The sequence below is a fragment of the Lactuca sativa genome, chromosome 4 (genome assembly GCF_002870075.4).
Source record: "Lactuca sativa cultivar Salinas chromosome 4, Lsat_Salinas_v11, whole genome shotgun sequence".
NCBI classification, from domain to species: domain Eukaryota; kingdom Viridiplantae; phylum Streptophyta; class Magnoliopsida; order Asterales; family Asteraceae; genus Lactuca; species Lactuca sativa.
This window is the reverse complement of record NC_056626.2, coordinates 132,976,229-132,992,026: the sequence shown is the minus strand read 5'-3', so window position 1 is coordinate 132,992,026 and position 15,798 is coordinate 132,976,229. Positions and strand designations below refer to the sequence as shown.

The window sequence follows — 15,798 nt, the reverse complement described above, 5'->3', positions numbered from 1 at the left end:
AGCAAAAGTGATGTTAAAATCTGCACAAAAAAACCAGAAACTGGAATTAGAACTCTTCATCCCCTTCGTTTAAATCCCATCTTCATCATCATCATCTCTGAAAACAATCATGACCATGACTGTCTCCTGTAGCCACCATCGACATCTTCCAACAATGGTGCTTTCTTCTACAATTTTCAGAGGATGAAGCTAATGAATATCAAACCAAATCAAAACCCAAACCAAAATTAAATTGTTACCTTGTAATCAAAATTGAACAAAATCAAATTTGAACAAAATCAAAATCAAAATGCTGAAAACAAAACCTAATGAAAATTTTGAATGCAAAAAACAAGCGAGGGTTCCAGATTCATCATCTTCCTCGCTTGAACCACCATATGAAATCATCGATGAAACCTACCATGATTAAACCTAGAACCTTCATCTCTAATTTGATGCCCCTTTTGAGCCTGCCTGGTCCTGGCATCTTCTTCAACCACCCCAATTTGAGTCATGTTTTCATAACTACTGTAACTCATAAATGGAAAAGCGCCATCACCCTTTCGGAGAAATCAAATTTCTCTTTTGTAGTTCCTGTGAAAAATTAAGTTTCTGAAAATTTCTACCCAGATATGCAGTAAATCGAAATAAAATGAAGCAATCCCATGATTCTGGTTCGACGTTTTTTCAGTGAATTCCTGCCTCGTGTTTTTCCGGTGAGTAAAGGATGGAGAGCTCTAATCGGAAAGGGGAAGAGGCAAAGATGATGAAGCTTCGTGGGTCAAGCTTTTCTGGTGAGAAAAGGAAGAAAAGAAAGAGGGGCACCGAAGATGGAGTTTCATTGTCTCTAGCAGTAGCCCTACGAATTCGCCGGCGAGATTGGAGGAAGGGATGGGGACGAAGGAAGGAATAAGGGGAAAGCAACTTTTCTTTTATTAGGGTGTACGATTAGATTAGAGGTTTAGGATTTTTTTAATTTTAGTTTTTATATTTATTTTATATATAAATAAACCATACAAATAAAAGAAAATAAAAAATAAGGGTAGTATAGTCATTTTAGGTCTATCAGGGACCCAACGCGCAACAAAAATACATCTTAGGGATCGTCCGAGTTAAAAAAAAAAATTAAAGACCAAACGCGCAGATTACCCCAAACCATAGGGACCATTCATGTAATTTAACCTATTTAAAAAATAAGATTGTGTCTTGGACCAACTAATTAAAGCAAATATGAACCCTAAAAAACTCATTTCCTGTTTTTATTGTTAAATGAGGTATTGAAGATGTATTATTCACGTTTTGAAATACTTATTGTTAATTGTTAGATAGATATGCATTTTTCATGTTTTGAAATACTTATTGTTAATTGATAGATAGATATGCATTTTTATCTTTTAAATTGTTTTTATTAGGATCTTACGATCACATATATAATCCCGATCAACTTGTAAGTTCTTATTTGATTTTGGACCTTAGTCAAAGAATTTCATATATGTCCGTCTTAAAAATCAAAATATCATATTTGTCCAACTTAAATTTTTAATACTGTATTTATCCTTTATAAACCTTCGAAATTTCATATTTTGCCAAAATCTTTTTTTACAATGTTTTTAATAGTTTATAATCATTTTTTTATATCTTATAATTATTATAATAATTAAAAACTTTAACCATATTATCACTACATCTATAATATTATAACGTCTACTTCTAAATTATTGGAACGTCGTTCTCTTGACAAACAAAACACTTCATCTTTAGTCTTCTTCATGGAATATATACACTGATTGCTTGTGTTTGTTGTTTAATATTGACATGTTTTAGATAGAGGATATTTTAAATATTAGTATTGGTATTTTGATGTTTAAGAAAGACATGATATTTTGATATGTAAGAATGGGATATATGATATTTTGATGTTTAAAAATGACATGATATTTTAAAATTTTATAAAGTGTAAATATGATATTTAGAAATTAAGTTGAACAAATATTATATTTAAATGTTTAATAAGGATATACACGACATTCTTCCAAACTTGATTGTCTAATGGTTTGTTGCACCTCTACAAATCAATGCACAAGCCCGACATGTATGCTAGTAAGTGCGACATTCTTCCAAACTTGATTGTCTAATGGTTTGTTGCACCTCTACAAATCAATGCACAAGCCCGACATGTATGCTAGTAATTGCGACGTTCTTCCAAACTTGATTGTCTAATGGTTTGTTGCACCTCTACAAATCAATGCACAAGCACGACATGTTGTATGCTAGTAATTACGGAAGGTGTTGTAAAGTATGGATTTTGGGCCTCCACGATGAAACCTAGTTGTTGAAATATGGATCTCTACACAAAAGGTTAGGTGTTAAAACATTTGTCCATCAAAAATATTGTTTATGTTTTGCAATTGACATCTCACATGGACCTTGAAGCAGATTGACATAAACCGTTCAAATGGGTGTCACCATTTTTAGTATGGATTTTGAACTCTCCAAAAACTTCACAACTCATTCATTTCTTATAAGAGGATATCTCTGTACTTGCTCATTGCCATAAGTATCAAAATTATCCTTAGTAGAGTTGTAGAAAACAATTGGTTTGTAGAGGTGCAACAAATAATCTTATTTAAAAATATATAATCTTAGACTTTGTCTTTGATGGAGTTGAAGAAGGCAATTCAATATATCAAATAATCTTATTTAGATAACGTAGAACATGGACTTCGAAACTCCAAATTCTCAATTAACACAGCTTAGGTTAACCATCCCAAATGCAATAGTTGTTTGTCTCTTAACCATCATTTTTAGTTGGAATCATTTAAAAATGTATAACGCACATAAAGAAAGAATTCCAAAAGATAAAAGAAGAGTTGTTAGATTTGGATCGAATCATATCTGATAGAGTCCAATTCCTCTGTTCAAAGCACCTAATCATGTCGTTTTCCAGAAACCAGCTTTCAATTTGGTTCTTGGGTCGAGATTTTTTTTTTTTTTTTTCAAACTTGTCTTGTACGATAACAACTTCCAAACTTCAGATAAGACTATTTTTTATTGCTATTTTCAAATTAAAAACGCAAAAACTATGGAAAATTAATTTGTGCATAAAATCTTCACCATATTTAAGCCGCCTAGTTGAAAACACCAATACTAAACAGCCAGTGAAGACAGGTTTTCACACCAACTTGATACTACTACACACCTCAATGTCTGAAAATTGCACTATTAAAGTTCGATAATAAACCAGCAATAACAACATAAACACCAAAACATTTCTCCACCCATCAATCAAAACCCTAAACACAGTGGGGAATGGATAGGTAGACTTTTATTTTACTTCCAACTCAAAAAACAACTTCACCTACATCCACAAAACTTACTCCACAGATGCCATGTGAACAATCAGATCAACAACACGGGAACTGCATAAAAAATAAATAAATAAACACTTCAATAAATAAAATTTATACAAAAAAAAAATCTAAAGAAAACATAAGAAAGAAGAATAAGTACCTGTAACCCCACTCGTTGTCATACCACGAAACCAACTTCACAAAATTGTTATTCAGTGCAATTCCAGCCTTTGCATCAAATATGCTCGACCTGTTAAAATCACATAAATTCTCCACTTATTAAATTCCATTCTTTTTTAATCTTCATACAAAATATATATACACACATGTGGTCCACTTATGCCTACAAAAAACCATATAGCTTTTATAAAAGAAACAATAAAAAAAAATACCTGTTGTCACCCACAAAGTCTGTGGACACCACATCATCTTCAGTGTAACCCAAGATCCCCTTCATCTTTCCTTCAGATTCCTCCCTGATAACAAACACAAAAAACAATATTACAATTTACAACCACGAACATTCATCTATTGTCAAGATTAACAATAAAATGAAATGAAGTTTTGCTTACTTGATAGCAGCTTTGATCTCATCATAAGTTGCAGATTTTTCCAATCGAACAGTCAGATCAACAACAGAGACATCAACAGTTGGGACACGGAAAGACATTCCGGTCAACTTCCCGTTCAATGAAGGGAGGACTTTCCCTACAGCCTATCAAGATTTCCAAACATTTATCAAACTCTATGAAGAACAAAAATAGCAGTATTTGAAACTTGAGGGACTAAATAGTAAATAAATAAATACCTTAGCAGCACCAGTGCTGCTGGGAATGATGTTGAATGAAGCAGCTCTTCCACCTCTCCAGTCCTTAGCAGATGGTCCATCAACAGTCTTCTGTGTAGCTGAATCATAATCAAATCAAAATAAACTGTTAATAGAACTGAAATAAATATATATACAAAAACAATCAAGAAAAGTTACCAGTGATGGAGTGAACGGTGGTCATAAGACCCTCAACAATTCCAAATCTGTCATTTATAACCTTGGCCAGAGGGGCAAGGCAGTTAGTGGTGCAACTGGCGTTTGAAACGATGTGAAGGTCTGATTTGTATTCCTTCTCGTTCACACCAACAACAAACATGGGAGCATCCTTACTGGGGGCAGAGATGATGACCTTCTTAGCACCTCCCTAAAGATATGGGTAAAACGAGCTTATAAGAATTTTTTGAGTTTATGAAGAACATGAAAACTTTCATCTCGGAGTACACAAGAAAATGGAAGTCATGGAAGTTGTAAAATCGTGTAAGAGGATGTATACCTTCAAGTGAGCAGCGGCTTTGTCCTTGTCGGTAAAAACTCCGGTGGATTCCACGACGTACTCAGCTCCGGTCTGGGCCCATGGGATCTCTTCTGGGTTCCTTTAATAATAACAGGAGATTAATCAGCCTTATCTTGAAAACATGAATTTAACCAAAATTGAGCATGCGAGAGACGCACCTTGAACCAAAAACAGCGACGGGTTTCTCGCCGAAAAGAAGGGTTTTGTCGTCCTTAACCTTGAGTTCATGATGCTTCCATTGACCATGAACACTGTCATACTTAAACATGTATGTCTGCAATGAAATCATGATTGAAGTTAAATTCAAACTCAAAACACTATAAAATGCACGGATCTACTGTCTACTGAACTAAATTCAGAACAAGCACTAAACCGATCAGAATTTAAAACCCTAAAACCCCAGATCTACTGTAGATACAATCAGATGATCAAAATTACGAACCATGTACTCCACAGAGATAAATGGATCGTTAACAGCAACAAGTTCAACATCGTCTCTCTGCAAAGCTACTCTAGCCACCAATCGACCGATTCTTCCGAATCCTGCAAGTTAAATATACATTAAGCCACTCGAAATCGTCCCAGAAGAACAGCTGTAGACATTAAACGGTATAAAATTGTAAAGTGGATAAGATCTGGTACCGTTGATTCCGATCTTGATCTTGCCGCCTGGACAACAAAAAGAACAACAATTAAAATGAGAAAATAGAAAAGTTAGATCAAAAACACAAGAAAAAGAAGATCGACAGGAATAATTTGATAAAAATTACTAAATTCAGCGTACCCATGACGCTTGTTGGAGAAAAAAAGTGTATTGGGAATGTGTGTTGACGATGAGAGTGAAGAAGAATGCGATGAGGAGAGGTTTCTAGAGGGTTTTAATAAGTGAGGGGGCTGGTGACCGGCCAAGCCGGTGTCTAGTTCTCAAGATATCCAGACCAAAAACCACAAAAATCGCATCGCCCTTGTAGGTTTATTCAATTGTTTTCGTTATTTCAAAACCTACCTAAAATAGTTTTTATTAAAATAAATAAAATATTAACAATTTCCTAAACTAACAACGAAACCATGAAGTCCAAAATGAGTCTTTAGCACCTACCTTGATGATGAAAAATGGTCTCCGCCTGCCAAATGGGCCTTGATAGATAAAAATGGTCTACAATATTTAAGCGAATTTCATTTCACTTTACAATTTTACATTATTATAAAAGTTTTACATTATTCAAAATGACTCTTAGGCATATCCAATGGTCACGTGATGTAGCTTTGGTGGCGACTCAGCTACACCATGTTCGTGTAGTGCAGAGTAGAGGTGCACCAACGATCTTATTCATATCTGATGACGTTACAAATTATTAGGTTCGACTTTGATTTGAGGTTGAATCCGGTTTTAAACAATTTCCCTTACTAGTTTTTTTATTGGTTTGATTCGGTTTTGCCAGTTTAATCCGGTTTACAAACGGGAGTCTAATCCGTTTTTGAATTTGAACTATCGAACTGGTTTCAATCCGGTCAACCAAAAACGACTTTGATGAATTATTCATTGAGCAAAAAAATGATGGTTTGATTGGAGAATACGACATAAATCAGTTTCTTGACTTTAACCCATTTTGCAAAACTGAAAACGTGTTTTCTTCTGGTCGTTTTAGTTAATAGATCTCTAACCCTCTTTAAATAGTTGGATCAAATATATAAAATTTAGTTTTGATTTCATTTGTCCGTTGATAAGCGTAATGGTCGGGAAAGCAGTGGATTATGTCTAAGTGACAACCACGAGATCTTTCTAGAAGGCAATAAAGAGTAAATTACAAAAATCAAAAATTAAAGTTGTCACATTTTATAAGTGCGTCATGAAAAAATATTTTAAGGGATATTTTTGTTAGATATAAACCTTCTAGAATAAAACAGAACAATCATCTATCGGCAGCAAAAAAATTTATGATAAATTAGAATGATATAATTATACATTTTAATTATTTGTTGTTACTTTTTCCCTAGTATTACATATTTACACAATGTTATTATTTTAATACATGTAAAAAAATATGGTAAATCATATCACCCAGCATATAAGAAGTAGTCATGAAACATCAACAATACTTTAAGCATATTAGGTTTAAACCATGTATCTAATGTATGAAATTTTATGTCCCTTACATCACAATGGGGGGGGGGGGGGGGGGGGGGGGAGGGTAGGAGGAAGAGGGGGAGGGGAAGTTATTTGGATGTATGTAAATCATAATGATAATAGTTTTTCGTTATTTTTTTTAATAGCGAAATATTATTAATAGAACATCACCAAAATTTTCTAGTTGCTATTGGGGTGTTGCATGCTATAATCAAACTCAAGTTGGAATCCACCATCAAACATTGTCAAGAAAAACTAATGTTTTCATTTTATAGTAGTATACATATTTGATAAAACTAAACTATTTAGCAAGGTTCTAAAAGGCGTGAGGCGAGCTTCAAGCTTTACGTTCCAATGTGTTTTTCAATATGATGTAAGGGACATAAATATAATTTTGTGTTAATTTATAATTATTTTACTACATAAATATAGATTTATATCAAATATAACCAGTTTTTAGAATTCTTTTATCAAATAACTAATAACAAGAAGTTAAAAGAACACTACTATTTAGTGTTAGATGATTCCAATATCATAATAGTTAAAAGAATATATGGTTCCTTAATTGTTCATGTCTTTCAGAGGCCTTTAATGCATTTAAATGTCCTTCAAATATTATATCAACCACGATGAATGTTATTTGATTCATAGGTGTGAATGGTTTCATTATGGGGTGATGAAAAGACACTTTTTATACCAACTTTGTCCACCTTTTATAATCTTCTTGTGCCTTGATTATCACACTAACTTACTCTACATCATTGACTAACACAAAACGTGTAATTAATTTGAAAATTAAATTATGGATACACTAGCCATTTTTATTTCAATCTAGCCTTTTTATAATAAAATTCTATTTACTTCAAATATGTGTAAAATATATTTAATTACTTTATAAACATTCTTAAACTATATTAAACTAATAAGTTACTACCCCTACTTTGTGGGGGGCTAAACTTGCGTAACACCGAAAGTGTAAGGAACAAACCTGCAAATATATAAAAGTCATGTGGTGGTGTAGGGACAAAACATGGTAATATATTGCGGGGGCATGTGGGCATATTCTGCAATTTTTCTATTAGGCCATGACTATTTTTATAACTTTTTTAAATATATGGACCGTTTCTGTAAAAATATACAAAATGACGTTTTTTGTTAATTACGGGAACAATTTTTGTAATTTTCTTTCTACACAACATACAAAAATCTTAAACATATGGATTTTTTTGTTAAAAAACATTCATTGGGATCTATTTGTAAATTATAAAATTTAAATGAGTAAATCTATCAAAATCTAAAACAACTATGCAAACTCTAAAACTAAAAACCTTTTTGGTGGCAAAACTCATAAAGTATACGGACATTTTTATAATTTAATTTTTATACAAAGGTCAAACTGCTAGCATATAAAAATCTTAATATATGAAATATTTTTGTGAATAAAAATTATAGAGACCCTTTTCTGTGAATTATAAAACTTAAAGGAGTAAATCTGTCAAAATCCAAAACAATTGTGCTAAAACTCCATAAACCAAAAACCTTTCGGTGGCAAAACGCATAAAAATAGAAAAATACATGTTAATAAAGACTTTGTAATTTAATAATTTATGTGGTATATAAGTATATAGTATAATGTTGAAACATCATAATCATGTGAAGATAAAAAAATTTCCCATTTTTAAATTGAATAAGATGTAACCTGTGATCCTAGCTAATTGTCACCAACTCAAAAGAGAGGGATGAGTCTTGCCGCACTGATTTGACTTCTAACCACACCTTTCCTATAGTTTGCTCTCCATTCATGTGGTTTTAAATAATTCCTTTTTGTTTTTTTGTTTTCAAAATTATGGTATTGACGATTTATGGTTTCAAACTTCTTTATCATAAGAAATGAAAGCTCGGATGATGTACATGACTCTTTAACCAAAGCTGTCACAAGTAGAAATAGAATATTCTTTTTTATTAATGTTTCTTAGACAAAACTGTAAAAATGTTCCATATGATTTATTATTTTATGTGGCTAAAATTCAAACCTTTGAAAAATTGTAGATTTTGTCATTTTGAACACGTTTTGTTGTGATTTGGTTTCTCTTCCGTCAACTTTAACCGTTTGACCGTTAATTTTTTTAAAATTATTATTTTACCCTTAAGGATCATTTCTGCAACCAAACTACAATGATCATTTTTACATATTTTGTTTTTTAATTTTATTGAATTATTATATATTAATAAATGTTATTTTGAATATTATTTATATATTAATAAATATTGTTAATTAGATTATTAATTTCTTTGTTATCGAATATTTTAATCGGATTATTATATATTAATAAATATTATTTTTAATATAATATATTTATATATTAATAAATATTATTAAATATTATTTTTAATATAATATATTTATATATTAATAAATATTATTATATTTGTATTTTTATTGGTGTAATTCTTTTAATTGGAATATTTTATATTAATAAATATTGTTTTTATTTTATAACATTTATATCATGATAAATATAACATTATTAAATTATTAATTTTTTTTAGTTAATTTTTTTAACTCTTTTTTTTTTGGGATTAATTCTATTTTATTGGAATATTATTTTTAATTTATTATTTTTTATATAATAAATATTATTTTGTTGGATTATTAGTTTATTAGTTTATATTTAAGATACTATTAATTTTTTTTTTAATTTATTAGTTCTACCACAAAGTCGTCAGAATGCGCAAAAGCGTTGCCTCTCATCATCGAAAATTGTCGGAATCACCACAAAACATCTTCATTGGAGGTCGGATAGAAGCTCACCAACTTTTTCCAACCAATGATAACAGTAGTCACCTGCGATAACACTACTATCATCACCATATCACTATCACCACTTGTAATGTTTATAGGAGTTTGTTGCGTATTGTGTGGGATATGAAAGATTCCAAGCGGATGATAAAGAAGTTGTCATAGGTGGCTATCGGGGATGTTGGGTGGAAAAAGATAGCAGGGTTTACGTCGGACCTCCATACGATTTTCGTTGATGGGCGAGCAATGCTTTTGCGTATTCCGACAACTTTTTGGTGAAACTAATAAAATTAAAAAGAATTAATAATATGCATTAAAAACAAACTAATAAACTAATAATCCAACAAAATAATATTTATTATATAAAAAATAATAAATTAAAAATAGTATTTCAATAAAAAAGAAATAATCCAAGAAAAAGAGTTAAAAAAAATTAACTAAAAGAAATTAATAAAGGAATTGAAAGTAAAACTATGAAATTTTCATTAATTGAAGTCGTGATTCATGAATTAAGTGTTTTAAATATTGATGATTGATTTACCGAAAGGATATAAAGGAATTGAAAGTAAAACTATGGAATCAAACTTTTTAATGATTTTCAAGTACGAAATCATTAATTATAACACTTGGAATGCATGGATGTATTACTTCAATATCAATTATGATGTATAAGATGATAATAAGAGTTGTTAAGTGGTTTAGATTGATGTTTGATGAGAACCTTAGTCATTAAGAGCTTAATGGATAACTATGATGATTAGATGTCATTTTAGTTGTCTTATAGCTTTTATGACATCTAAAGGTTTTAGTTATTATGTCATAATGATGAAATGACTTAATTTAGTGTTCGAGAGGTTAATAACCGTTATTAAGTCTATAAATGACAATGTACTTTGACTGATGTAATATTTTACCCCCAAGCTAACTTTGGTGTTGATTTTGTTGTTTTGAGAAGGCATGGATTTGTACATTAATGTATGAACTACAATGTTCGTTCATATACTATCCATAATGTCTAACCTTGAGACCGTACTCACTAGGCTCCCTATAGCCTAACCCACTTGTTGATAACTTTTTGCAGGTTAGTAGGCATTGTCAGAAGATTAGGAGACTCATAAGCTTTGGAATTTTAGAAGACCTGTGGTTTGTAATGTCTTTTTAAACCTTTGTTTTGATATTTGTTGTACGAAACTCTCATGAAATGTTGTATTAAACCACTAAATGTTTTGGGAACTTTTAATTGGGACCGTTATCTGCATTTGGACCCTGTAAAATATTTGTTGGGTTTTTATTCAAAAACAAGTTTCAAAAACATGATTTTTAGCAACGGAAGACTTGATTATTTTTTTAACAACATAAGCAAGTTAAACCCACCAAGGATCATCTTGTAAAGTTTGGAAAGAAAATAAACACCAACCAAAGAAGAAGATGGAGAAATTACAACCTTTGTAGTTCTTTTGATCCTCTTGGGAGGCTTGGAAGTCGATGAAGAATGATGATCTTAAAAGACACCAATAATGACTCAACTTGATGTAGAATGCTAGTTATTTTGTATAAAACTCTTAATCTCTTAAGCTTGAAGTTAATAACTAATATGAACTTCAAGAGAGCATAAGATAACCAAGTAATCTTCAAGACTTGAGAGGAAAAAGAGAGAAAGCCCATGCATACAAGCATGCTACAGTTTTGGAGTCCAATAGAGAGTCCCAAATGAAAGCCCCATAAAGTCATTCCTAAAGCACATCCAAGGACCATTAGTCCTTAACACTTTAAGAACATTATGTCTCATATACTCTACTTGTCTCCCATACTCATCAAAGCATGGTTTCTTTTCCTTTAAATAATAAAAAGACCATGCTTTTCTTTTGAATAAACTAGTCAAAAGACCATTCCATATTTTTCTCTTAATTATCAAAAAATAAAATAAAGGAAAAAGAAGACAAAAGCTTTTATATTTTATAAACCTAGTTTATAAAATATATACTTTAACTTTTTGGTAAAAGTCAAAAGATTTATCTAGTCCAAAATGTTGTGCATGACTTATTAATTCATACCATACGAATTACATAATGTTACTTGCTAATGAAAATTATTATTTCCTATAAATAAATAATTTCCAATTTAATTATAAGAGTTTATTGAATATTTATTAAGATGTTTTTCTAATAAATAATCAATTGTATCAAGTTGTTGTTAGTGTGACCCATTAGTATCATATGTTAATTAGCAATATCAATTTAATATGATTTTTGAGCATACTAGATCTTTCATTCTCCCACTTGCGCAAGATTCATATTAGACTGATATAGATAGTGGTGAACGTTTAGTAACATTTCACTGCCTCCAATCAACATACAAATTCGTTTCATTCTATCAACACCCAATTCCCCAAAGATCCAAGCTATAATCGGTGAATAAGGTAAGTTTATCAGTTATCCCTTTTCACAAACATCATGTTAAACATGCGGGTCGCAATCAGTCTCATTTGGTGTTCAACTTTTGGTAAGGCGCCTTATATGTCTAACTCTCAACACATAAGAGGAACAAATCTCATCTTGACTACATAAGCCTCTTGCATAGTTCATACCATACCTGAAAATGGCATTTATAACTGCCCAGTTAAGGACCAACGTTTGACCATATCTAAGCACAGTATTCCATACACAAAAGTCCCACTATATACCTCAGGTGTTAAGGATACAAAGATGGTACCTTTTAATCAAGTATCATTCATGATAGCAATCCATGAGATGATCTTGATGCGGGTCAGTTCAATACTAGTTTTCTGACAAGTACCTATGAAACTTGGTTACAACCCATTTCCTACCTTCATCCAGTGTAAGTCAACCAATCCAATTCATATTAGTATTATTTCATAATTTCTCCCACAATTATAACCAACTATGAACTTTTAGAATAATAAGATTATTCATGGATTACACATGTTAATATAGAATACAACAAGTATTGATGTTATGATCATATCACATTATACCAAAACACTATATAATAGTTGTTGTTACAAATTTCCAATATCCAAATACTAAATCCAAATCAAAATCCCATTTATAGAATAATAGAGTCTTAGGGTTGAAGTTTGACCATTTATACTTATCTCAAAAGAAGAACTTTATTAATGGGTTCGACTAAACTTAATTTGTGTGAATTGTGCGAATGCTATCATCTCCATATCTGACTTTACTCTAGGTATAATTAAATATATTGGAGTATATGATTGGTGTTCTTTCATGACATAAAGTCGCTTATCTCGATTATGTATACTCTCGAAGTGATAAAGATTTGTATGTGATCCTTGAATGACATAGATCAACATAGTTTTTCAATGAACTCATTCATCCAATCATATTAGATTTAAACTTCTAAAGTGGTGTACTCTTATTTTGTAGTATATTGTGTCATTTTGTTTTGGTTGGACCTCATTCCAACAAAATTTACTCTTCATCCTACAATGAAGTAATAATCCAATTATAATTCATAATTATATATATGTTTGTTTAGAAGTTAAAGTCTTATATAGCTCTTTACATGAAGATTTTCTTCTAAACTAATTGTCTTATGTAGCTCTTTACATGAAGATTTTTTCAATGAACTAGGCATGATGTTTAGGCTTATTGCTCAAATCAAATAGTTTAGGACTAGGACCTTCAACTGTATACAATTTCATATCTCTCACGAGATTGTCTCTCAAGACATGAACACATTTATTGAAGTTGTATCTAGTGAATGTTATTGTCTCATTAAGTCATTAAAGAAATTGACAATTTCATGGTAATGAGAATGGATTATTTAACTACAAAATTTTAACAAAAATCATTTAGTATTTTCAATATTTAAACTCTTTAATAATTAATACCCTTTTAGTTTCCAAAACCATTAATTATCAAAGTCTTGGATCCAAGTTGCAAAAGAAATAAATTGTTAGGTATCGTTTATCCCATCCATTTGAATTCAACCCGATAGATATCGATTGTCAATTATATCTTACTATATAATTCCTATATTTATGGGACCGCTAATAACAAATTTAATTGGACATGTTTGATCTCATCTATGCCTCAAAACTCTCTTGCTTAGGTATCATTTATCACAAAAGATTTCCGATCAAATCGTCCAATTTGAAAAAACATATGTAATCGACCTATAACTTGGTTATAGAAATCGCGAAGACACCCCGACCATCAAAAGATAATACTAAATAGTTAGGTATTCTTTATCCCACTAGTGTATACAAGAGATGTGCGAGTGCTCTTAAAAAAGGATTGCATAAATTTAAGGTTTGTAAAAGAGTCTTTTATGTGTTTTATAATTCTAGTTTTAAAAACATATGATATAATGGTTATTACATGCATATAATAAACCATGGTACCGATTTTTAAAATATCACTTTTAAAAGTTCTAAATAAAAAGCTAGTTTTTATATAATTTGACGCAATTCAGTTTTAATAACCGATATTAATTTTGATTGCATTTGAACCTTTTATACATTTAATAAAACTTCTTTTTATTACTTATATATTTGGAGTTTGTGTAAGTTATAAAAATTACCATTTTAAAACTTATATTTGAGTATTTCAAAATTTGACGTTATTAACATTTTTATAAAACTGGATTTTAGATTAAAACAATAACTTGTTACATCTTATGTCCATATTATAAATTTTGAAAAACGAACTCCATGTGATGTTTATTTTGTCTAAAATTATTTTAGCATGTGAAAAACTAATTTATCAGTTACACATAATAATTGCATAGAATGAACGATACAAACATGCATAAAATTATATGTGCATAAACATAACCAACAAATGACATTTTTTGTGAGCCAACACAAAAAAATATCAAGTCCATTTCTAAAGGGACATTTTAAGGGACCAAAAAAAATCATGTAATCTTGTTGTAAAAGCTCTCACTTGATTAACACCATTTGCTTGCAAAAGATTGGAAAGGCTTCTTGAAAGCAATATTTCAGCAACTGTCACTAAAAGTCCAACAACCCTTTGTAAACAACATTAGTGACATTTTTCAGAAACTGTCACTAACTTTCAGCATGTTGTTAAACTCGAAAATTGCTATTTGGTCTTCAAAAAATGGCTTCAAATTCATTTCTTGTTACATTTTTTTACAAATAAATTATATTTAACACCTAATCTATTAATTACAAAAATAAACTAAGAAAACTAATCTATTTAATTTATTATATACCATATAAATAAATAAATTATTACAACCATTTTATAATAAAAACAACCAACACAACAACACAACAAACATAATGGTCTTTGGCTAGTTTAAGCACATCATACATATCAACATATACATTAACCAACTTTTTTTTTTCTAAGACAACTTTAAATGACAAAAGATGCATGAAAACTTTTGTTACATAGAATAACAATTATAAAGTTGTCATAGAAAATATGTATGAACTTGTTTTTATACAAAACCAAGTAATCCATATTCTCCAAAAACAAAGATTTCAAAAAATCAAAAAGTCTAACCAAACTTGCAAGGTGTCTCTGATACCAATCGTTGAGGTTTTTATTCAAAAACAAGTTTAAAAAACATGGTTTTTTAGCAACAGAAGACTTGATCATTTGTGAATAACATAAACAAGTTAAATTGTAACACAGTAAATTTTCAAACAAATTTTTCATTTTAAAATCACATTTAATATCATTAAAACAATCTCAGAATCTCCAAAAATGTCAAATTATCAAAATCACATGTTCATAAGTTGATTAAATAACAATTCAGGATCCTCCAAAAGATATCTCCAACTCGTGTGTACAATCAAGCTGGTGCCTTCTTGTGATCCTGCGAAGTACCTGAAACACATAACACATAACACAGTAAGCACAAAGCTTAGTGAGTTCCCCAAAATACCACACACATCTCATTAGCCTCTCATGGCTATACTCGAATAAGACCCTCCGGTCAATGTGTCTCAGTGGAACCCTCCGGTCCCACAACTCGGGTGGACCATCCGGTCCAAACTCAGTAAGCTCAGAATAATACACATCATAAGTCACAAAGACATAATTCACGATATCAAAATACTCAATATAAGCACATAAGACCCTCTGGTCACAAATAAATTACCAATCTAGGTAAGTATAGTGAGAAGACTCACCTCGTAAGCAAGCAAGGAAACTGAATACCCCTCGAACGGTCTAATCC

The 15,798-nt window shown here is 30.7% G+C and overlaps 1 protein-coding gene across 1 annotated transcript; it reads right to left on the bottom strand.

The window, feature by feature from the left end:
- Nucleotides 1-3,009: 3,009 nt before the first annotated feature.
- On the bottom strand, nt 3,010-5,609 carry LOC111878875 (glyceraldehyde-3-phosphate dehydrogenase, cytosolic). The gene is made up of 11 exons (XM_023875356.3): nt 5,457-5,609; nt 5,315-5,341; nt 5,115-5,215; nt 4,831-4,946; nt 4,652-4,751; nt 4,315-4,522; nt 4,138-4,235; nt 3,902-4,044; nt 3,722-3,805; nt 3,490-3,579; nt 3,010-3,398 (listed from the first exon to the last, which is right to left on the bottom strand). The coding sequence occupies exons 1-11, from the start codon at nt 5,458-5,460 to the stop codon at nt 3,353-3,355; spliced, it is 1,017 nt and encodes a 338-aa protein (XP_023731124.1). The 5' UTR covers nt 5,461-5,609; the 3' UTR covers nt 3,010-3,352.
- Between the last annotated feature and the right edge of the window lie 10,189 nt (nt 5,610-15,798).